The 25,836-nt window shown below is 36.0% G+C and overlaps 1 protein-coding gene and 1 long non-coding RNA gene across 4 annotated transcripts in view; both read left to right on the forward strand.

The window, feature by feature from the left end:
- Positions 1-1,244: 1,244 nt before the first annotated feature.
- LOC149083236 (uncharacterized) lies at positions 1,245-3,951 on the forward strand. The gene is made up of 2 exons (XR_016193307.1): positions 1,245-1,632; positions 3,753-3,951. It is a non-coding gene; the product is annotated as an uncharacterized LOC149083236 (long non-coding RNA).
- Positions 3,952-12,575: 8,624 nt separating this feature from the next.
- Positions 12,576-25,836, forward strand: part of LOC149083237 (MFS-type transporter SLC18B1-like) — a 201,983-nt gene continuing 188,722 nt past the window's right edge. For 2 of the 3 annotated variants that reach the window (XR_016193225.1, XM_089236451.1), the window contains exons 1-2: positions 12,576-12,777; positions 12,966-13,630. Coding sequence is in view for 2 of the 3 variants with exons in the window: in XM_089236451.1 (XP_089092577.1) it covers positions 13,124-13,630 (507 nt within the window). In the remaining variant the exon portion in view is untranslated. The remainder of the gene's footprint in view (positions 12,778-12,965; positions 13,631-25,836) is intronic. The other variant, XM_089236452.1, reaches the window with a different exon arrangement.

A 25,836-nucleotide genomic window follows, 5' to 3' on the forward strand; every position in this document is an offset into this window, starting at 1 on the left:
AGTGCATTGGCTTGGTTTTTCTATAAACTCTTGCGGATGGACGATTTGGAACCATAATTTGAGATCAGCAGGAATGGAACTGCCCAAGATGGTAATTAACAAAGTATTTGTGGGTATTTTATTTTTCACAAAACGTCTAATGCACAATGGAACCAAACCATTGTCCATCAGCTCTGAAGCCACATCACTCAGCTTTTCGGAACATGGAATATCTCTCAGAAGCAGTTTTGAAGATAATGTATCAGTAAGTAGAGTCGCTCTGACCCGAATATTTCCAATAGAGGACAGCGATAGGACCTCCAATACAACTTCAGGTGATGCCGAAGTGAGAAGTAGGTCACCATTTCTTGCGAATCGGATTTCATCGATGAATTTTGCATTTAGGAATTTTTGTTCAAGGCACATACGTAATTCCTTGGGCTTTGATTTTGGGATGGTCGTATCTCCAACAATCTTGACGGTGAACTGTAAGTTTGATCCAGATAGATTTTGAATAATGTCCTTGGGGGCCGATGTCCGAAACCCAGAGATTATTTTCCGCCGATGTAGAAGGTAAGTCATTCAATGTCTCCATGGGAGAAAACATATTAGAGGATAGAGAATTCAATGATTGATGGTATTCATTGGGAGAGAACAATGCAGTATTAGAAGTATCTATACCTACGTCACTGAAGAAACACCCCAGATACTAACTAGTTGACCAAAAAGAGCAAAATAAATATTATATATACGTTTGAACACTGAAAAAAAACGACAAAAGCGAAGAATTAAGCGAAACAGAGAAAAAAAAACCCCTGAAAATTAAGCAAACAGGAAGAAAAAGCCGACCTCAAACGCGTGATGAATAAGCCGCCATTTTCACAGGCTCGAAAAGCTGGTCCCTGGATCTCGATTGAGGGGCGGTGAATACGGCCGTAACTATGACGTTTATTCGAAAAGCCTGTCCATCGCATTTCAAAACTCAATTTCCCGCATTTTTCTCAAGTAAATATGGTCAGACTAGATTTTATTTTATATGAAATATCCTCTGTCAAAAGTAACGCCCCCCCCCCCCAAAAAAATGCATCGGGATATTTAAGGCGCGTACACACTAGCATGCAGATCATGCAATGAAAGCATTCACAATTGGTTGTTCAGTAATTTGTACGGTGTTGCGAACGATTCTTGAGCTGTTTTCACTGGACCCACCTAAAATTGGTTTTTCACGACCACAAAGGAAAGAAAGGAACATAACGGCCGTATTCACCGTCCAGGTTCAGAACGCGATCCAGGTTCTAAACCGCGTTTCACCTCAAAATTGGTATTCACCACCCCTGAATCGAGACCCACGGACCAGCTTTTCGAGCCTGAAACTGAACCTCCGATATCGGCGATCCAGCAGGGTGGATCGAGTTTCAGCGCATGCGCAGTGAACATTATCGTCGCTGCAAACACAAACATCGACATAGTAATGGCAGTCGCGCTGAATTGTTTTTACGATGACCTGGAATGAAATAGGGAATTTAGAATAATTAATTAATTATAAGGTGATGAGTGACCGCGTTTAGCTATTAAATGTATGTTAAGTAATTATCCCCGATCAATAAAAGCTTTCAACTACTACTTGAAGCCATCAACAAGTGCCGAAAGAAGGTGAGTAATGATACTTTTCTATTTATTTCCTTCAAATCTGAACTTCATTCGCTAACAAAATGATCATTATCAAATAATGATTATTTAATAATATGAATAATATACTCATGTATTGATATTAATGACAAATTCGTCTTTATGGTACCTGAAACAGGGTCGTAGCGGGCAGGGCCGTCTTAAGAACACCATGAGCCCCCGGGCCAAGTGGCTTTTCTGAGGACCTACCAGGTGAATTACAGAAAATTTCAACCAAATCTCATTTTTGTGAGGCCCCTCTTCTCTCGAGGCCCCCGGGCCGTGCCCGGGTAGGTCCATCCGTTAAGACAGCACTGGTAGTGGGCTCTCTCGATGCAGACTTTTTTCTTGAGTGGGGGCCCTGAAAGTATTATTATGTAAAATAAAGTGTACATTTTTGTGAGGGCCCCCATTCTCTCGGCCCTTGGGAAGTGCTCCGGTTGCCCCAACTTATTTACGGTCCTGACCTAAAGGTTAAAATGGCAGGGTATAGTGTCACGCTTTTGAAGTTTTTTCCTCTCTGAAAATAATGTATCATTGGTCTGAAAAGAAGTCATGAATAGCTCTCTTGAATTGCAGGAATAGTCACTTGTATACAGTGTATACAAAAAAAAATTTTTTTGTATTACATGTATACAAAAAAAAATTTACCCTAACCAGGACCATCTTAAGAGCATGATGGCCCCCCATCCCCGAGACGAGAAATTTTTCTGTGGTCCTACCTGGTAAATTCTAGAAAATTTCAACCAGATCTCATTTTTGTGGGGCCTTTTTTTCTCTTGAGGAGCCTCGTACATTAAGAACTCGCAAAATGTACTAGGCAAAAGCGATCATTACAGTAGTGCATTTTAATTCCTAAACAATACAATATTCACCAACACTCTAAAATATAGATTTGTGTATGAAATGTTTCGTCTCTAATATTAAAATATTTATATTAATGCCAAGCAAAATATATTACTTTTTTTTAGCTTTTACCTCTTGGCAGGAATATATTTATTTGATACTTCGCTGATATTTTGCTGCTGTGTTTAAACATGACATTTTCCTTCTATATTCAGTCGATCTCGCTTATAACATTCCCATGTATAATATTTTCCTGCTTAGTACTCTTAGTAGTAATTTTTATTAAGATTTCCTGTTTAAAGCATTTTCCCCGCTTACATTTTTCATGGTAATTTTTTGAAGAAAAAAAAACCTTTATAAGCAGAATCCACAGTATTTGCACAAATGAAAACACGTGCACAACAAAGAATATTTTCTGTGATGCACTCTAATTATCCAAAATCATATAATTATCAGCTCATTTCATTCTATTTGTGCATCAGTATTTTGCGTATAAATATCAGTTCATTCGTTTATTATTTACAGTTAAACCTCACTACAATGAGACTTGATATAAAAATAAATCCCTCTACATCAATATTTTGAAAGTCTTGTTTGGAAATTCCTATAGTATAATGTTAAACTGCTGCCACTCGATTACAGATGTGAGATGAGAATATTAATATGAGAAATAACTTGAAAATAATTATTATTTTTGATAAGAATATTCCCCAGTAATTCATAAAAGTAGTCTTTCCAAAGAATATTCTCTAGGATATTATATATAATTATATTATAAATAACTGGAGAATATTCTTATTAAGAATAATAAGAATATTCTCAAGTTATTTACAATAGTAGTCCTTCCAGAGTCCTTCGTTACAATATTCTCAAGAACTTTACATCTTTAATCTTAATACAACAGCAATCCCTCTACAATGATATTTTTTCTTGATTTGCAGAATATCATTTTATTGAGATTTTAGTGTGTGATCATACCTTTCGTACTCAAAACACCAATTCAAAAATTCATGAAATTACTTTTTGGAACCTTATTTATGTGCAGTTCATGCCAGCATTGGGCAATGATTGAATGAAATTTATAATATTTAAGTAATCTATCATTACATAACTAGTACCACGTGATTGCTGATTACATGTGCTTTATTCGTATTATGCAGTATGATTTCACTGTATTTGAAATCACAACACATGAGTATGATTTGCTTCATTCTTTAGGGAAATTTTTTTTCATGAAAACTATGTTTTTAATTTTTCAGATGAAACAAGCATTTGGGAGCAAAAGTAAGGTAAAAACACATCTATGATAAAATGTGGCCACTGAAGACGAGCTGACTCAATCATGGAAGAAAATCTCAATATTTATTTACAATGTTTGTGTGTGTGTTATACGTACCATTATTTTTTTTAGCAATCTCAAATACTTCCATATAAATATGAATAAATTATTTTTGATAATTGATTTGTCCTTATTTCTTAAGTGAGGAAAATGTTAGCCTTTTTTTTATGTAGTTTGAATTTGTGCCTTAATTATGTTCAAGTTACAATGTAAATTTTGAAAGTAACGAATTACTAGATTGTGATTATCATGTAAATACAGTATATATTTTAAAAAAATCCAGATTTAACTACCAATCCTGCTAGTAAAAAGAGGGATGGAAAATGATTTTGTTGATGAATAATGACGTTGAATCTATCAATATATGTCAAGTTTTTTTTAATTTTTAGTCTTGGCTATTAGTTTACCCTTTAGTTAAACATGATTCAAAGGCAATGCATTTTACGCATGAAAAAAAAATTGTGCATACACTAATGCTTGTATTGACTGTCAGATTTGAAACTTTGTTTACAGATTTTTTATTTTTAAGAATCTTTCAGCTTCAAGGACGTCCTTTCAACTTATATTTAATAATATAATGAACTGTTTTGAACTGAATCTAACTTTTTATGTAAGCTAATCAAAAAAACTAGTACACATGTTGGAACAGTTTTTTGTTGAAAAGAAAACTGTTGGGTTTAGCATTTTATACATTGAGAGGGGGCACATCTTGTGTGTAGGAAGGATTGCATGCAACTATCATACAAGTTTCAACAAATTACAAAAAATCAGTCTCAGATATTAACTTATTTGGCTAATAGGAAATATAGCTATTAATGTTCAGTAATTTAATATTCAATGTACATCACAAGAATTACTATTAGCATAAAAAAAATTTTTGGAAATCAAATTCACTGAATTTTGTACTTTTTCATTTTAATATGTGTATCTAAAAATTTGATTTCAGGTACAAAACAATCATAATTTAAAAAATATTCAGATAAAAATTATTTTTTGAAAAATTTCCAAATTTATTAGTATTTTTTAAAATATACACAATTGCGACCGTCCTTTTTTCCTACATTTCATTCACGATTAATAAAATTTGTATGTGCTGATACATTTTTTTTTTTCTTCAAAGCAATGAAAAGCGCATATAAGCTGATTGTACGTGCGATATATAATTTATCTAATCTGAGAATATTAGAAATTCCGTAGCGAAATGAAAAACCATCATTATAGATATAGCGGGAGTAGGAAAGAAAACCGTAGCTGGAATGAAATGGAATTTCCATTAAAAAGGGGATGATAAAACCATATTTTGCTTATGGAAAAAAAATTGTTGAAAAACGTAAACACAAGAATCCTACCGTTGAGTTTTCTACTTCATTAGAAGATCAAAACTCCTTCATCCAATCAGCGTCGGATCTACTCTCGCCAAGCTAATACTCGCCAACTGAACCGAGTTTCACTTGATACGCGTTCGAGACTCACTGGTGAATGCCAAATTCGTTCTAAAACTGAAACGGGCTTCAACTGATCCGCGTTTCAGGACCGTGAGTGGTGAATACGGCCGTAAAGGAAGTATGTACATACGAGCAGGGCCGTCTTAATATCACGTTATTTACTGACCTTTATTGTTCGTGGTCATGACTTTGAAATGGCGTGATTTTTTTTGAATGACGTCATTCAGAGAAAATGATCAAATTTTCATGTCATAAGGCGCGTATACACTAGCGCGCCGATCCTGCAACGCACAACCCCTTGCAGCGGTTCTAATCCGCTCGTGGGGAGTTCTACTCGTGGGTACACAAACTTCCTTTGTGTTCCTTTCTTTTCTTTGTGTTCGTTGAAAAAACCGATTCCAAGTGGGTCCAGTGAAAACAGCTCAAGAATCGTTCGCAACACCGTACAAATTACTGAACAACCAATTGCGAATGCTTTCATTGCATGATCTGCGCGCTAGTGTATACGCGCCTATATGTGACGTCTGGCGACTACTTGGTGTGGTGTCCTTATAAGAAATGACTAAAAGAACTAAACTGATAAGAACATACAACGCCACCTAGTGTTGTGTAAGGGGAACTAGGGAGTTCCACCTCGGACATCAAGTAGACAAGATGTCTAAATGTTCTGCTCTTTCCGCTTTATAAATTCTTCCTATCTATATGTATGTAATCTATCTAAGTCTAACGTAATAATAAATACTCATCAAAATAAATACCCATGTGTTATCCACTCGGCTAACAAAGTGTTAAAGAAAACACAACAAGTGGCGACGAGGCCCATCTTAAAAGTTGGATAGAGTATTTACTCGAAGACTGCAAAAGGTAGGAGAAAAAGTTTTTCATACATCTCTGACGATGGAAAATTTAGTTGAAGAGTTAATAAGACAGAATCAAGCTCTAATGGAAGCTCTCAAAGAGCAACGAGGCTCAACGTCAACAAACCAAAAAGTGACGGTTTCGTTTGATAAATATGATGAAGCTTCAGAGACTTTCGATTCGTTTATAGAACGTTTCGAGGCGTTTTTAGACATTCAAAATGTCCCAGAAGAAAAACGTGCTAAAGTCTTAATTTCGAGCATTTCTGCAAAGCTCAACAACTTGTTAAAAAATTTACTGTCTCCGGACAATCCATCAGAGAAAGAATTCGCCATTTTAAAGAATGTTTTGAAGAACCATTTGAATCCTAAAGCATTGATTATACCGAGTAGGCACATGTTTATAAACAGAAAGCAGAACGAAGGCGAAAGCATCAGTTCGTATATAGCCGAATTGCGACATCTCGCAATCGCGTGCGATTATAAACAACAGATGTTGAACACCATGCTTCGGGATGTTTTCGTTAGTGGGCTCCGAGATAGAGCGATCCTCGATCGTTTATTTGAGGAAGACGACATCGAGCTAGACAAAACAATAAAGATCGCGCTGGCGATGGAGAAAGCTGTTCAGGGGGCGAATGAGATTATCGGGAAGCCGGCAGAACTGAAGGTAGTGAAAGCGGGGAAGAGAAAAACGAAACTGCCCACGCAAAGCAGAAACTACTCTGCCGCCGCTGTCAAATATCCGCCGTGTATACGATGCACAGGGACAAATCACGATAAAGACTCCTGCAGATTTATTGCTAGCAAATGTCGCTTCTGTAAAAAAATCGAGCATATAGAAAAAGCCTGCTACGCGGCAAAGAAGACTCATTCGGCACCTAACAAACAGAAACAGATTTCAGTTGAGGAAAACAAAAATGACGTTTCCATGTTTGGGTTAGAGTGGGCATTGAGTGAAGAGCCGAAAAAGCCTCCGATGATGGTTACTGTCAACATAGACAATAAACCAGTGAGTATGGAAGTTGATACGGGTGGAACAGTATCAGTAATGAGCTTACAGAGATTCAGAAAAATCTCGAAGAAAAAAGTTCAACCTACGAATTTAGTATTCCGGACATACAATGGAGAAAAAATTGTCCCAGCGGGATATGTCACTGTGAAAGTGGAGTACGGAAAACAAAAGTTGCACTTGAACTTATATTTGGTGAGGGAAAATTTAGACACGATTTTTGGCCGTGAATGGCTATACAAAATCAATCTAGACTGGAACTCTCTTAAGGCTGTGAGGACCGCTAATGACATGGATCTCAAAAAATTGTTGGATGATTATAAAGAAATTTTCGACAACAAATTGGGTGAGATAAATAACCATGAAGTGGAACTAAAGCTAAAACCAAATGTTACCCCAGAGTTTCGTAGAGCGAGAACTGTGCCCTTCGCATTAAAAGACCGGGTTGAAAAAGAAATAGACCGGCTTGAAAGAGAAGGCATTATCGAGCGAGTTGAAACTTCAGATTGGGCTACACCAGTTGTTCCCGTGGTGAAACCAGACGGATCCATAAGGTTATGTGCAGATTATTCTGTCACATTAAATCCTAAGCTAGAGGTGCCTCAGCATCCCTTACCAACGTTTGAGGAAATATTCTCATGTTTAAATGGGGGTAAACGATTTTCAAAATTGGATTTCAGTCATGCATATTTGCAAATGAAAGTGCACCCTGACAGTCAACGACTCCTAACCATAAACACTCATAAGGGGTTATACGCCTGTAAAAGATTGATGTACGGCCTAAATGCAGCTCCAGCAATATGGCAGAGGTACATTGATGGGCTATTCCAAGGAATAGATGGTGTAAAAGTTTTTATGGATGACGCCAGAGTGACCGGAACAAATGACGAGTCACATCTCAGGGCTTTGGAAAAATTTTTCAAAAAATGTCAGGAGCATGGGCTGAAGTTAAATTTGAAAAAGAGCACATTTTTTCAAAAAGAAATAAATTTCTTAGGTCACAAAATTGATGAAAATGGCCTAAGTGAAACAAATGAGAAAACTGAAGCAATTTTGAAAGTTCCCGCACCGAAAAACGTTCAGGAAATAAAAAGTTTTCTGGGCATGATAAATTTCTACGGAAAATTTTGTCCTAATCTGGCAACCATTGCCTATCCTCTCAATGAGCTGACAAAAAAGGACGTTCCGTGGCGTTGGTCTAAAAAGTGTGAGACTGCATTCAAGAAGATCAAAAAGGAAATTTGCTCAAAGCGAATCTTGATGCACTATGATCCTACACTACCTCTTACTCTTGCTTCGGATGCTTCTCCAGTGGGAATAGGAACAGTTCTATCACATGTCTTACCAGATGGAACAGAAAGACCAATTGCCTTCGCTTCTCGTACGCTGACGAAAACGGAACAGAGATACTCCCAGATTGATAAAGAAGCTTTGGCAATTATCTGGGCAGTAAAGAAATTTATGCTTTACTTGAAAGGCCGAAGATTTACTCTCATAACAGATCACAAGCCTTTGGTAGCGATATTCAGCTCGAAGAAAGGTCTACCAGTGTTGACGGCTACTCGACTTCTGCATTATGCCTTGATCTTACAAGCATATCAATTCGATATCATTTATCGTAACACACAGAACCATGGTAATGCAGATTGTCTTTCCCGATTACCTTTAAGGTCGGAAGACTTAGTTGTCAAGGATGACATAGAACTCTTCCAGTTGAATCAAATCGAAACACTACCAGTGAAAGCTCAACATTTAGCAAAAGAGACACAAAATGATGACGAGTTGGGTCCATTGCTGAGGAAATTGAAATTCGGTGAACCTTTAGGAGGGAAGGAAGCCGAGTATACCTTGCAGGACGGATGTATAATGCATGGCCAAAGAGTTTTTATTCCGAAGAAATTTAGAAATCAAATTCTTGATGAACTCCATCAAGGCCATCTGGGCATTGTTAAAATGAAAGCAATTGCTCGATCCTACGTCTACTGGAGGGACATTGATAGCGACATAGAAAAAGCTGCTAAAAATTGTCCAGATTGCTCCAGATTCAAGTCCGATCCGGTGAAAGCAAGGGTACACCATTGGGAATACCCGAGTGCTCCGTGGGAGAGAATTCACGTAGATTTCGCAGGTCCCATATTCGAGCATATGTTTTTGATCGTAGTCGATGCTCATTCTAAATGGATGGAAGTATACCCGATGAAATCAACAAACACGTTCAAGACAGTTGAATGCCTACGGGACTGTTTCTCTCGATTTGGACTGCCTTTAGTGTTAGTGAGTGACAATGGTCCTCAGTTCACATCACACGAGTTTGAAATATTCATGAGGAATAATGGAATAAAGCACAAAACGTGTGCTCCCTTCAAACCATCAAGCAACGGGCAGGCAGAGAGATACGTTCACACCTTAAAACAATCCCTTCGGGCGATGCAAAGATTTCCCGGAAACATCTACCAAAAAGTGAGCACGTTTCTGTTGAATTACAGAAAAGCGCCAAATGCGACTACCATGCAAAGCCCAGGAATGTTATTCCTAAAAAGAGAAATCCGAACTAGGATAGACCTAGTCTTGCCAAATATCAAGAACAGGGTTCAAGAAAGGATCAGAAATGAGGTCACAGACTTCTATGACCGAACTTTCGAGCCAGGAGATCGTGTGGCTGTGCGAGATTACAGATCCGCCAATAACAAGTGGAAGTTCGGAACTGTTCTCAACAAAGACGGAGTTCTGCACTACACTGTAGATGTAAATGGAACTCTCTTCCGACGTCACATCGACCAGATGAGAGCAGCTGGCAATCAAGTCCAGCCAAGCTTGGTGATACCCCGAGTTCCAGGCAAACTTTCATCAACTCCTGTCGCTGCTGACTCCGAAGTGCAGTTTGCTCCAGAAGAACAGACAACTCCGGCAGAGATCAGTAGCGATCTACCAACACCAGCTAAGGCACCAGCGACGTCCAGTACTTCCTTTCCTTTGCGACGTTCCCAACGAACCAGGAAAGCTCCTGTCCGGTTGGATCTTTAAATTAGCGGGGAGGAATGTGGTGTCCTTATAAGAAATGACTAAAAGAACTAAACTGATAAGAACATACAACGCCACCTAGTGTTGTGTAAGGGGAACTAGGGAGTTCCACCTCGGACATCAAGTAGACAAGATGTCTAAATGTTCTGCTCTTTCCGCTTTATAAATTCTTCCTATCTATATGTATGTAATCTATCTAAGTCTAACGTAATAATAAATACTCATCAAAATAAATACCCATGTGTTATCCACTCGGCTAACAAAGTGTTAAAGAAAACACAACACTTGGGATCAAGCATTTTTGAAGGAAAAACAGGCAGATCGATAACTTAAAGTTAAAAAAACAAAAATTGAAATTTCTATAGTCCGTTTCAGGTTAACTTTGCAGTGAAGAGGAAGCTACGAGGGAACCGCATCACTCGTTGTTATGGCAACGAAAGCCTCTTAACCTATGTATCGATGCGCGGCCTTGGTAAGGTATGGCTGATTCTCGCCAATCTCGCAGAAAAAAATATTTTTTACGTGTAACGTAATGCTTGTAGAAAAAATTGCAGTCAGTTAGTAACAAAAAATTAGCTAATGAAAAAAAAATCATTGTTGATACTTTGAGAAATCAAAGTTGCGGTTTTTGAAATCATTTTTTTTTTATTGAAAAGTATCTTAGTAACTCTTATTAACCGGTTTTGACGTTTGAATTTGGGAATAGCCCCAAATAATAATAATAAAAATGATAAGGCAAAATTTAGAATTCTTTTACTCACTTTTCTTGCCGAAATTTCCGTCGCTCATCCACCCGAACGCATATACGTCGATGCCACTTATTATCACTACAGTTTTAGTCATTTTTCACGGATTCCCATTCTATGGAATCCTCACTTGACGTTGTAGAACTATCTTATTAATTGTTGTTGCTCCAACATGTGTTCCATCAGGCCACCTGCAATCCGAAATTCCTATTCTTTTTCAATAACGTGCTTTATGCATTATTGCCAAAAAGAACGGAGAACGTTTTAGCGTGTCTATCTCTGGTGAAAAGCAAGATACAACCGTCACAGAAGAAAAAAATACACTGCAAGCCTAAACCATTGTGGGTCTCTCTCTCTCTTGCTTATTTATATTTATCTGGAGAGACACTGAAGGGTCATCTGGAGGAGCAGCCTCTGCTGTGGGGGAGGAAGTTGGTGTGGTGAAAAGAGACATTACTTATGTCAACACCCTCCGCTATCGGCTATTGGAATTCAGAAACCACCCCTATCCTACGAACACGGCAAGAAATAGATATTAAAAAAAGAGAGGGGGGGGGGGTCTGGAACCGTAACCTACCCCCATAAAGAGAGCCTCACAACGGTATCGGCGCTGTCGTGAAAGAGGGACACTTCCTGTAATCTGTGAGTGAATATCTGAATTCGTTGGAGGTTATTTTCGCGAGAAAAAAAAACCTGATTGAATATTCGTCTGGGTGTGTAGGCCTATAACTACATGCAAAACTGAATGAAAAATTGTATCGGAAAAAATTCAACAAAATGACGATATAATATATATATATAACTGAGCAATCAAAAAAAAAAAAAGCACGACAGTGATATTGGCGGGTAAAATTTCTTGGAAATCGCGCCAAAATGTTCTTGAGCTCGCCATGGATTTTTGATAATGGTAACCAATATTTTTCTAATTTAAAAATTTTAAACGAATATACATTGGTTCAAAACGGTATTTTTTCAGTATCTTTTTCAAAATCATAAAAAAATTTGAAATATTCTATATAAATGATCATCATAAACCTCCGATGTATGGGAACTATATTTTGCGGCGAAGGAATACACTCTCTACCTTTCTCTCCACTGCAAAGTTAACCTGAAACAAACTATAGCTCCCATTAAAAGAAGAAAAAACGATTAATTTCTATATGTTTCCTGTGTACGATGACCATACATCCTGTATTTCCTGGGACTGTGTTTTTTTTCTGCTTGTTTGGCTGTCCCGACATTTTTTCAAAATTGCCCGGTTTTTCAGCCAACTTAACTTTTTATTCTTCAAATTCACGATTAAAATTATCTTTCCAACACAGAAATTACATTACCATAATTAGGATTATAAACAAGAATATGCATCTCACTTATTTGTCTTTTTTTAAATTCACTGCAATTTGAAGTGGTGCTTCATTTCCCACGATTGGCAACTTTTCTCTGATCGTAGCATTAGTTGGCAACTTTGTTTACTTTTGGCATCATTTCTTCACAATAATTGGCATTGTCCCGTATTTCGGAGATCAATTTCCCGTATTTATCGCGAGTAAATATGGTCGGCCTACTCCTGTGGAGTTTGGAGCCTCACATTTGGAATCATTGTTCCAGACTGTCACATCACCCTTTGAAAGTTCCATTAAGTACGGGACGTATGGTATGGCTATCACAGAAAAGGCCGAAGTTGCGGTGTGATGTAAAATTATGGTGTCAGTTTGATTATCAAATGATAAGGCTATTTACGATCTAAATTTTTTATATTAAAAATATCACCATATCCACCACTAATCTTTGAGACCTCATATGACAGATGACCGTTTCGTTCAAAAAGACTTGTTTTCGCCAAAGAAATAAATTTCCCTTAATTGTATTGTAAAATTCTTTGACTTTTGATTGATAATGTTTTAATGAATATGAGATACATTTTCTATGATTATTTCATGTAATTACCAAAAAATATGCCTGTGATCTACTGAGTAAAAAACATAAAAATCCAACTCCTTTTTTCTTGTACCAAGAAAGTATTAATTTATGGAATTTATTTGTTTTTCATAGGGTTCATTTGGATGAGAGAAAAGTTTATTTGTTAGGTTGAACTTGCAGTATTGCATCTATTAATTTTAACACAGAATCAACAGAATGCGAATCAAGCAGCTCGTCAGGACTAATTCTTTTTGAGAAGTTTAGTGCCATCAAATTTGCTTTTATTTACCATGGCATTCTCAAGTGATGAAGGAGAAGGAAAGATTGTGAGAAGTACTTTTGCAAACAACTGTTTTTCTGATCCTCATCAAAACTCTTCAGACACAGAAAGTTCATGCGATGAAAGTTCTGGTATGGGACAAATATTCTCAAAAAGCTGTGACTATGCAAACGGGATTGAAAATGAGTTTCAAAACAACATAGCAACTGTTTCAAGAAGTTTTTCTGAAGATGTTCTTCATAAGCCACATTTAAGACGATTATCTGTTGTGTCAATGAAAGGAAGGTTTGTTGGATATCAGGCAAGAAAACCTGCTGATAGAATAATCAGGTCATTTTCGATTGGCCCGCAAGTTCCTAAATTAAAAAGCTCAAGTAAAATAACTCAAGTGTGTAAGGAGAACAAGAAGAGTCATAAATTCACCAAAAAGCAAAAACTTGTAGCATTCAGTTTGTGCCTGGTCGATTTTACGTCGTATCTCAGTATGTCTATTATTGCTCCATTTTTTCCAAGTGAGGTGAGTTTTTTTTTTTTTTCCAAAACGTTTAAAGCAGCGGTTCTCAACTGGTGCTCGAGAAAAATAAAAAAACAGTAAATTTGAAAAAAAATTTATATATTTTAAATAATAGGCCTATAAATAAATCAGTAACTTTGAAGAACAAATAAAAAATAGGTCTATGGGGCTTCGCCATAGAAATTATACACCAGAAAGCACTCCGAGAGTTAAAAAAGGTTGAGAACCGTTAGTTTAAAGCAAAATTTTATAAGTCGTGAAATTGGGTATTTTAAAAATTCTGATTCAAAGTTACATCTGGGCATAACATCACCCCTGGGGACCAAATAAAAATGACTTCATAAGCAGGGTGACTTAATAATGTGTAATCCCAATAATTCGATAATTATACTGGCAGAAATCAATAAAAAGTTATGTTAGAGGCGGGCGACGTTAAATGTGATGGCATTATACCAAAGTCTTACCATATTTGACTGAGGATGAATTTTGCTTATCAAAATCTGTAATATGTGGAGGCCTGTTTAAGACAAGTTTTAAGTTATTCAGTAGTTAATTAAATTTTAAGTCGTCTTGTGCTTTAAAATCTCTCACGAAGTAGGTAATCAAGCAGTGAATGATCACTGGATAATAAGAGACCTTGCTCACTGGCACATGTGTATTATGCCTACTTAAATGAAAAACTGACTGGTCTCTTTTCTACTTAACCATTTCCCTACTAGACCTGTGTAAACAGGCCTTAACATTGGCATATATTCAAAAGCACTTGATGACTTCCCCAGGCAGAAAAGAAAATATTGGGCCATCCTAATTAGAAAAAAGTGTGAAGTTTGTGTTTTTTGAAGCCGTTTAGAAGTCAGGACCCCGGGCACGTTCCTGGTGTGCCCACCATTAAATATGCCTCTGTATGTAAGTATGTAACTACATAAGTTGTTTTTCCCAGCTGAGTATGGGGGTTATCAGAACATCACTTTTCCCGAGGACCAGGGTTTAAGCTACAGTTGCATTTTTCGCAAAATGCAAAAGAAAATCGTAGAATGCGAAAAAAGTAGCAACCACTTTCGCAAAAATGTGTACAGGAGGAGTAACAAGTAGACGTTCAACCATCAATCATTACATTAGCATTGCTAAATCTTCCCCCCCCCCCCATTTTCGCTTTTTTGCAAAAGGAATTTTTTATCCAGCTTAAACCCTGCTGAGGACCCATAATGTTGAGATGGCCATGCATGTCTCTCGTAAGAAAATAGCTCACCAAACTCCAGTCCAGGGTAAGTCCAGACCCAGGGAGTTGTTTGTGTGTGTGTGGGGAATTTATTATGTAGGTTCATTGGATCACTCCATATTTTACACAGAACTATTTTCTTATATAATTTGGCTTTGTGGAAGGGGTGATCACCCCACTTCTGAATCCGTGCCTGGCCCAGTGTTCCAGAGATCAACCTGATTTATAAAATTTTTGTTCATTGGAAATTTAATTTTGATTAAATTAGTGAATAGAAAGGGTTTCACACTTGAATGAAGGTAGAGAGGCCCTCGATAAGACAGAGGAGCCATGAGAAAAAATATAGTGCAAAGAAGGTCATAATGTAAAAAAAAATTGAGAAACACTGATTTAGGGTACTAAAACTCATACTTCTACCGACGGTGGTTCCTTGTCACCACAACGTTTATTTGCACCTCTCTAGAATAATCTAAAACTGAGCCACTTCAAATCTCTAAATAGGCAATCATCAATGTCAACAGCTTGCTGTGACGTTCCTTCACAAAGGTTCGCTATGCTCCTAGGATCTGCGGTGCACACTGGTTCAATCCCATAGGAAGGCTACAGAAAATAAATAATTAAAATTTTTTTTTTAAATTTTGTGTCACAAAGACATCTCCCTATGCACCACACATGGGGCCATATATAATGGTACAATCAGTATTTTTACCGTGGAAAACGAAAAAAAATTATAATACTTGGTAGAAAAGAGAAAAATGGTTTTCAAAGAAAATAAAACAATAATAATAATGATAAAAAATATATAAAAAGAATAAAAGTAAACAGAAAAAGAGAAGATTAAAAAATAATAATAATAATAAAAATAGAAAAATAATTATAGAAAATAATAGAAAAATAATTATAGAAAATAATAGAAAAATAATTATAGAAAATAATAGAAAAATAATTATAGAAAATAATAGAAAAATAATTATAGAAAATAATAGAAAAATAATTATAGAAAATAATAGAAAAATAATTATAGAAAATAATAATATTAAGAATCTATATATATAAAAACGAATGTATGTCTGTCTGTTTGTCCTTCATGCATTACTACACCATTCATCCGATCGCCATGAAACTTTAGGAAGTTGTTGAGTACACTCCCGCAAAGGTTTCTGGCATAGTTTTTTTTTTTTTTAATTTTTTTCCCCTTTCCTTCATTTCCTTGAATTTCCTTTCTTCTGAGATCGCCGACGGGTAAGCTAGTAATAATATAAAAAATAATAAAAACAAAAAAAAAACAAAACAAAAATAATAGAAATGTGAAATATATATATATAAATTGAAGAAGGTAATAAAAGGAGAAAAAAAAATAAGAGAAGTAAAAGAAAGAATAAAAAAAGGACTTAATCATGAAAATACTTAAAAATACAATAAAAATACGTAAAAGAAGGAAACAAAAAAGAAAATATACACATATAATATAAACAACACGAAAGAAAAAAAAACAGAAGCCTCAGTTCTTGAATGAATTGTCACCTTTGAACACTCAAAGATCAGATGTTCAGTATCCTCCCTTCCCTTTCCACAACTGCATATGTCACTCTCTGATAAGTTAGATCTTTTGAGGTAAGATTTGTAATTTCAGTGTCCAGTTAAAAACTGGGTGAGAAGGAAATCCGGAAAAAAATAAGGTTGCTTTAACCAATGATGCATTGTTAGAAAAAAAATTTTGTCCATTTTGCCGTATTGGATTTTAAAAACTCTGTGTTCTAACTTCTGTCGACTTCTTTGCGGTAGAGGCGTTTCCAGAACGAATATGGAGGTTTGCATACTTTACTAATTCTTCAGAGAGCAGTGGAGGATTTGGCCAGTTCATCTGCTCTCTCACTTCCGATGGTGCCACAGTGACTTCTCACAAATGAAAAATCTATAACTATTTTGTTATTGAGACAGCTTTTTAAAAGGCACTGAACATAGACAATTAATTTTTCACTGTGGGTTATGTCTTGAAGAGCAAGAAGAGAAGAGAGAGAATCACTGGAAATAAGAAAATTAGAGCCAGGGAATTCGATAACCTTTTTTCAGAGCGAGATTAAGACAAAGGAGTTCCGCTTGGAAAACCGAGCAGTCATCACAAATGTGATATTGATGCTGCGAGATTTCAATCCCTTGTTGATAGAGGACAAAGGCCAATCCAACTTTGCAGTTAATTTTGCTTTTGTCAGTGTAACACACACTATCATACTTCTGGATTATTCTATCGAAATTTTTAATTGAGATTGGTTTTCTGGCAGCCGGATGAGGGATTTTCGACACACTAAGCTTTCCATTTTCAGCAGCGTTGTTGTTGGATTAAGTGAAGGAGCTTCAAGCGAGCTTGTGGGTGAGGATATCCAAATCAATGGAGGAATTCCTGCAAGGACAAAAAGAGCTTCATAGCTTATTGTCCTATACCCCTTCACTATTCTTAATAGAAACCTTCTCTGTATTTTTCTCATATATTTAGCATTTATTTTTTTCTTGAGACTATCACCCCAAACGCTTGAAGCATATGTGGTTGCGGGAATAATCCCCTGGGAGTAAATAAGTTTCATGGCATCAATGTTCACACTAAAATTATTTCTGCAGATTTTATAAAAGCTGCAGAGAAGTTTTTCTGATTTGTGAGACAGGTAAGAGATGTGTTTTTTCCTGCAAAACTTGTTGTCAATGATAACACCAAGATACTTTATTTCTTCGACATTTTCTATCGCGTTTTCACCAAGTTTTAAGAGCACCTCCATTTCATCATTCATTTTTTTATGTACCATTATAGCTTTGCTTTTGTTTGGGTTAAATTCTAACTTGTAGAGCTTTGATCATTGAACCATGAAATCAAGAATATCTTGAGCTAGATTGCAGACAGCCCCAAAATTTTGTCCTTGGACAACAAGAAGCAAATCGTCAGCAAAAGCAATTTGATGGCAGTTCTGAAAACGTGACAGTTTCTGCAAAAGGTCATTCAGGATTAAATTCCAGGGAGCTGGTCCTGAAATAGAGCCTTGTGGACAGCCTTTCTCCAACTCGTATACCTTTTAGACTCCACCAAGTGCAAGCTCAGTGGTGCGCTGGTGCAGAAAACTTTTATATAAGTTAAAAATGTTTCCAGGAATAGCAGCTTTTTTCAAAAGAGTCAAGATGTCAGGCCACCATGCATTATTGAACGTACCTTTGATATCCAAGAAAACCAAAACAGTAAAATAGTTCTTACATTTGCCTTTACAAACTAGTCTACAAAAACGAGAGAGAGCATCTTTTGTTGATTTTTTAGGAGTGAAGCCGTATTGATCAACGTTTAGAGTTCCACTTTGAGCAAGGTGCCAGGTGAGTCTTCCAGCAAGTATTTTTTCAAGACATTTTCCTAGACAAGAAAGTAAACTGATACATCTTATGTTGTCTAGATGAGGACGCAGTTTGTCCGATCCTTTGGGAATCGGAATGACATCAGCTTTTTTCCAGAAAATTGGGAAAACCGAAAGTTGTAGACAAGCGTTAAAAAGGAAAAGTAGAGTGGAAAGACAGCTCTCATGAAATCATTTCATTTGTGATTTTATCAGGACCGGGAGATTTAATATGGCTTGAGTTTTCTGATGACATTGTCAACTTCATCAAACGTAAAGGGAACGTCATTGTTCTCTGTATACAACTGGCAAGCCTCCTCACGGAGAGCATGGTGAGATACCTGGTCATCGTTCACACTGTCTCGAGGAAAGTTCTTGTTCATGATTGCAGATATAAAGTCTTCAAAAGATGATGTGAAAGAACCCCTGGAAGTTTCCAAGTCAGAAATTTCAACTCTTTTCTTGAAGTTAGTTTTCATTCCAAAGTAAATTTTTCTCCACACGTTAGTAACAGTAATGCCTGAGAGAAAATCTCTCCAGGAATTTAATTTTGACTCTTTTAGTTTATTTTTATAGCCCTGTTTGATTTGCTCATATTTCAACTTAAAGATATTCCGAATGGCAATATTCTTCGCTCTCTGGTATCTACGTCTTGCTGCGTTTAATTGTTTTCTCATGCAGGAGATCTCGAAAGACCACCAGGGCACGTTTCGCTGATCGTGCTTATATGGAATAGACATCCTTGCTGCGCTGATAATAATGTCTTCCAACTCAGACACCATGTTATCCAAACAAGAAGGGTTTGGGCATCCCTTGAACCATGCATCGAAGTTTTTGGCGTGAACTTCCCTTGCATAAATCTTCTGAAAACGTTCCCACTCTGCTAAGTTGAAGTTGAAAGTCCCGACATCAAATCAAGAAGATCGTTGGACTGCAATTGTGTAAATTGAGTTGAACAACACGTAAAAAATAAGAATCACTTCTAGCCATAAAAAGTTTTTGATGTAGCAAGATTTCTCATAAAGATATCACTGGAGCAGCAACTTCCATATGTATGATTTACTTCAAATTCTTTCGCAGGAATTTTGGTTTTCTTATTGAACATGACAGTTTAAATCGTCAAAAATTGCCATGTGTCAAAAACCTGTCAACCCTGCTTCCAATGAGTAATTTTCACCAGTTTTCGAAGATATAGCCAGATCAAATTTGTTACAGTTTACTTTTAGCTTCACCATCGACACAACAGATGGCGCAACTGCCTCTGCATAAGATTTCTGTTGACATACCTTCATGATAGCATCTTCGCAAGCTTGCCGATAATTATCTGCTCTTAATCTTTCAAAATTAGAAAATATCAACAGTTTTAACTCACCAAGAGCATTCTTCCCATCTTCCCTCAACTGGGAATTCATATTACACTTAGCAAATAGGGCCTTTTCAATGACATCTAGTTGCTTATTGCAAGAAGAGTGAAAATCAACGTCCAAGTCTGTCACCGCCATCTTGGCACTGAATTAAAAATTTTAAGGTGCTTTTTGTCAGAGACAAACTTGGCACTAATATAGTGTCGAGGTTTCTGGTGATATTTTGGACTCAAATTACAATGGGGGTGAATAAGTCCATTCAGGGGCTGCAACTGGGGGGGGGGGAAGAAGTAGATGGGTCTGGTCCCCAGACGGGCATGTAAATTTCACAATTGAACCTCTCCATAAACCAGGGTTGGCAGGTTTTTGACACATGACAATTTTTGACAGTTTAAACCATGGTTTAACCCTCTGTTAGAAACCTCAGATATTGCTTTTCAATATAGAAATTCCCACTAGAAATACACACGTTAATTGTGTGTAATGTTTAAAGTGACTGTTATACAAAGAATAAATATTTAATATGATTGTAAAATAATTTTCTACTCTCTACCGAATTATTTTCGATAATATATGTTTTTTTCTTATAAAATATACACTTTGAATAAATCATAGCATAAACACTGAAGGGAAAACTATGTGATGATTTGACATTCCCTGATTCAAGATGGTTCTTGACCGTCCAAAGTTTCAACTGCTTATATATGTGCATTGATTATAAAGCATCTGCTGTACTCATTTTACAACAGATAAATGTTTAAAAAGTTTACTACATCATATAGTCCAGTGTTCCCCAAACTTATTCAGCCCATCGCCCCCTTTTCAAAAACAAAATTTCTCTGCCTTCCGGTAAAGATATTAAAAACCCACATAAAAAAGTTGAAAGATGCAGTAACAAATTTTTGATTTTTTTGCATCAATGTTTTCCTGCAACAGGGTAATATAAAAAGAGTTAAAAATTCGAAAATAATTACAATAAAAAAATTACAATAAACTTCATTACAAAACATAAAAAAATTAGATTTTGTGAATTATAAAACTATAAACATATGCATATAGCACAAAACATATGCATTTAGTTGCATTGATTGTGTCGTCAAAGTAATATTCGCATGACACAAAAAATATCTATTAATATTAAAATTACTTTAAAAAAAAACACACAAAACTACAACTGTTACTTAGTTTTAATAAAAATAATTTTATTATTAATAGATGTTTTCCAAGTGTGATAATTGTAGCTTGGTTTTACTATGCAGCATTCTTCTCAAATCCTCACAATTGAATATCTGTAGGTGATTTTGATTTTTGTCGAAAGATTTCTGACTGCATTGAAACGTCTAGCATATGAAAAATTTTGATCAACATTGGAACCTCTCAATAATGGATGCTGTGAGTCTCACGGGACCGAAAATTTTCTCCGCTAACGAGGAGTGTCCATTAATTGATAGTAAAATAATCAGTCGCATATCCTGAGTCATGTTGACATAATTCAAAACGTGTTTGGTAACTGGAGGTATCCACTAAGAATGGGGAGTGTCTGTGTTATGGGAGGTTCCACTGTATATCCCATGAATTCCAAGTACAGTATTTGCTTTTGCAGCCAGAAAAAGTAATAGCCATCATCAAATTTGCACTTCAAGCCCTCTTTTAATGCTATTTCTGTCAATTTTTCTTGTAAATGTGATAATTGCCATTATTGGAGATTGAAAAAAAAAATTTTAATTGTTATATTTTCATTCAGTACAGATTATTTATTTCATTACATATTGTAAGGATCTCTTGGTAATATGTGATCATATTACATAAAAAAATAAGATATTTTAATCTCCCTCCACGCGCACCCCCCCCCCCCCCCCGATTGTCAACTGCACCTTACACATTCCTGAAACAATTTAAACTATTTAAACTAAATTTAAGATGTGTTTACTTACTCCTATGAAATCGTGTATCTGGAAATTTTATTGTATACAAAATTATTTGCACCAATGCATATTGAAATTGTGCTCTACTTTGACATGGAGCATAAAATAAGGTTTTGATCAAATGAGTTCCGGTAAATGAATAAACCTTAATTGATGATAAAATTTAGCCAATCCTCATTACTCAAGTTCGAACAAAGCCATTTTCACCGGCTTAAGTAGAGAAAAAAAAAATTTTAATGGAATTGATGCAAACTACTCGGCGGTTTTGATTTTGTAGTGACCATCTTAGAAATATTCATACATGGCTATCCAATTAGAATTAGTGTTGTTGTAATGCACTAAATACGCAATCGTGTTTACACTCTCTGATGCATAGATCGGGAACCAAATTTACGTTGCAATCTGCTTTATCACTTTTTTCCCTTCGTAGTGATCAGAGATGGGACATGAGTCCCAGCTATTTCATTTTGTTTTATTTTAAACACTAGAATACTGCCAACAAATTATTCTAGTTTTGTCTTTGGATTGTCGATTGGATTTTTACTAGTCTTGTACATTTGCGTTTACAATTAAGAAATTACAAATTACAGATAGAAATTACAAATACGTTTACAATTAAGAATTGTAATAATTCTTTCCCTCTTAAATCAAAGAAAGAACCAATGAGAAAAGGCAAATAAGAAGGAAAATGCCATGAATTCTCAAAAGATGAATACAACCTCTATCAACGCTGACCGGGGTTGACTATCAAATTTTATGCACATCAGGAAAAAATGTCACTTCAAATCAGAAACCGTGGTCAGAATCAAGTGTCCGTCGTGGGGGCATTTTGCACATGGCCTACTTTGCTCATATAAGCAAAATTGGTCATTTAATAAAATGTGATAAATAATAATTCATTTTGATTAACAATAACACTAATGATTTGAACTCAAAATGTTTAACAATAAAGTTTGTGAAAAAATTCAAAGTTTAGTCGTTAGAATAAATTCTTTTTTGAAATTATTGATCAAGCCACTCATGAGACTTTCGCTGGTGTTTTTGGTGTGTTATCCAAGTAAACTCTAAAACGAATTTAAACGCAAGTATTTTCTTGTTATGTTACCTTATTTTCTGTCATGTTCTTTTGGGTGTGAACGGTTTTAAGGAAAAAATGGAGTTTTTCGCCAAGCAAAATAATGAACAAATAAAACCAAAGACATCTGACATTTTATTTAGATAATTTCCTATACAAAACATTATCTCGGCATTATTCACTGGATAACCAAAATATTTGGACCAAAGTCACAGAAGCCCTAATTTCTGTCTTGCCCGGGACCTCTTCATGTCTAAGTCAGGCTCTGGCTAGCTGTCATTTATTTTTCAAATCACCAGTGTTACTGTGATATTGTATAGGTCCATATTTTAAGAAAATGTAATTTTACATTATTTCAAACGCAGGTCTCTCACTTCTTTCTTGATTAAAACCGGCAAGCATTGGGGGAGGGACATTTCAATTGACTGTTTTCTTTTATATATAACTAGCTATAATACACGGCGCTGCCCGGGTTTTCTTCAATGAGGCTTTTTTGGATCACTTGCTATCTCCCTCTCTTTTTCTTGAGGGACATACAAACCGTGTCCAAGTTAACCAATATGGCGACCTGCGTGATTCATGAAATAAACAAATCTAGATTTACACAGAAACGTAGAAATATACATTTTTCTTTTTTTAAGGGGCGCTAGGTATTTCGTTCCCCCCCCCCCCCCCCCGAACTTCAAGTTATCCATCTGTCTGTTCCAGCTTCCAAAAATCCTTAGTTAAAGCTGTGGAATTTTTTCGATGCACTTTTCACGGCCTCATAACTAATTTTAAAATATCCTAACCGACATGAATTTATTCAAATAAATATCAAAAGTACAATATGGAGACATTAATCGCTTCCTGGGTTTTCTTCAATTACTGAGAGAATTGGAAAAGTGGCAAACCATTATAAAGGCATAAACTATTATACATATACTAACAGGATTAAAGAAGTGACAAACCGTTGTAAAGGCATATACACATCTGAAACGCATTGCTAGGGAACCACGGTAACCAAAGTAAACGTTCGGAAAGTGATTGTTGAGGCCCAAAAACCATTGTTGCCGGACAGTTTTTTGCCCATTTGGGGCATTTGCCCTGGGCTGACGAAATTTTAAAGTAGCCTATCGTTCAAGTCGGGTCCCATTTGGTATATATGCAAAATTTGGCGACGATCGATCTAAAATTGTAGATTTGTATAGAGAACATACACACACAGACAATCAATTTTATATATATAGACTAGCTATAATACCCGGCGCTGCCCAGGTTTTCTTCAATGAGGTTTTTTCTATTCTTTGAGAGACATACAAACCGTGTCCACGTTAACCAATATATGGCGACTTCCTGCACGACTCATGAAATAAACAAATCTAGATTTAAAGAAGCATAGAAATGTAAAAATTTTTTTTTCCTTTTTTTAAGGGGCGCTAGGCATTCCCTCCACCTCTTGAACTTCAAGTTATCCATCTGTCTGTTTCTGTTTCAAAAAATGCTTAGTTAAAGTTGTGGAATTTCTTCGATGTACTTTATGTGCCCATAATTAATTTTAAAACAACTTCAACTATATGAATTTATGCAGTTTAATATCAAAAGATAATACGGAGACATTAATTTTCATGCTTCAAAAGATTTAAATAAAAGTTGAAATCAATGATATTGCATGAATATCCAACTCAAAAGTAGGTCCGGGGCTAATTACTTCATATTTAATCTGATGGGCTTCGTATATCTCTAAGCGAACTCAATATTTCAAAAATCGAGAATTCAATACAATTTTTTAAATTATTGATGTGCTGGCAAATCCTATTTCTACAGTAAAATCGGCAATTTTAACACTGATTTCCATGGAGATCATCCTTTGCCTTACCCGCAAAGTGATGCTGATGATAGCGTCTATTCAAAAAGCTCTTATTATTGGGAGGATTGAAAAAAGTAAGAAACCATTGTAAAGGAATAAACTATCATACATATACGTCAGCATTGAAGAAATGACAAACCATTGTAAAAGCATATACACGTCTTAAACGCATTGCTAGGAAACCACGGTAACAGAAGTAAACGTTCGGAAAGTGATTGTTGAGGCCCAAAAACCATTGTTGCACTACAGTTTTTTGCCCATTTGGGGCATTTGCCCTTCTCTGACGAAATTTTAAAGTAGCCTATCGTTCAAGTCGGGTCCCATTTGGTATATATGCAAAATTTGGCGACGATCAATCTAAAATTGTAGATTTGTATACAGAACATATACACACACACACACAGACAGACAGAAAATCAATTTTATACATATAGACTAGCTATAATACCCGGCGCTGCCCGGGTTTTCTTCAATGAGGCTTTTTTGGATCACTTGCTATCTCCCTCTCTTTTTCTTGAGGGACATACAAACTGTGTCCAAGTTAACCAATATGGCGACCTGCGTGATTCATGAAATAAACAAATCTAGATTTACACAGACACGTAGAAATGAATGTATATTTTTCTTTTTTTAAGGGGCGCTAGGTATTTCGATCCCCCCCCCCCCCCGAACTTTAAGTTATCCATCTGTCTGTTCCAGCTTCCAAAAATCCTTAGTTAAAGCTGTGGAATTTTTTCGATGCACTTTTCACGGGCTCATAAATAATTTTAAAATATCCTAACCCACATGAATTTATGCAAATAAATATCAAAAGAGACAATATGGAGACATTAATTTTCATACTTGAGAAGATATAAATGAAATCAAAGATATTGCTCGAATATCCAACTCAAAAGTATAGGTTTGGCTAATTACTTCATATTTAATCACCTGGGCTTCGTATATCTCTAAGCGAACTGAATATTTCAAAAATCGAGAATTCAATACAATTTTTAAAATTATTTATGGGGCGGAAAATCCCACTAATTTCCGCATTTCTACAGTAAAATCGACAATTTTAGCACTGATTTCTATGAGGATCACCCTTTTCCTGACTCTCAAAGCAATGCTGATGATGATTATGACGTCTATTCAAAAAGCCTCATTACTGAGAGTATATTGAAAATGTGGCAAACCATTATAACGGCATAAACTATTATACATATACTAACAGGATTAAAGAAGTGACAAACCGTTGTAAAGGCATATACACATCTGAAACGCATTGCTAGGGAACCACGGTAACCAAAGTAAACGTTCGGAAAGTGATTGTTGAGGCCCAAAAACCATTGTTGCCGGACAGTTTTTTGCCGATTTGGGGCATTTGCCCTGGGCTGACGAAATTTTAAAGTAGCCTCTCGTTCAAGTCG

The sequence above is a fragment of the Pholcus phalangioides genome, unplaced genomic scaffold, assembly GCF_987345545.1.
Source record: "Pholcus phalangioides strain wild (caught in Gottingen) unplaced genomic scaffold, Ppha-v1.0 ptg000009l_1, whole genome shotgun sequence".
Taxonomy (NCBI): domain Eukaryota; kingdom Metazoa; phylum Arthropoda; class Arachnida; order Araneae; family Pholcidae; genus Pholcus; species Pholcus phalangioides.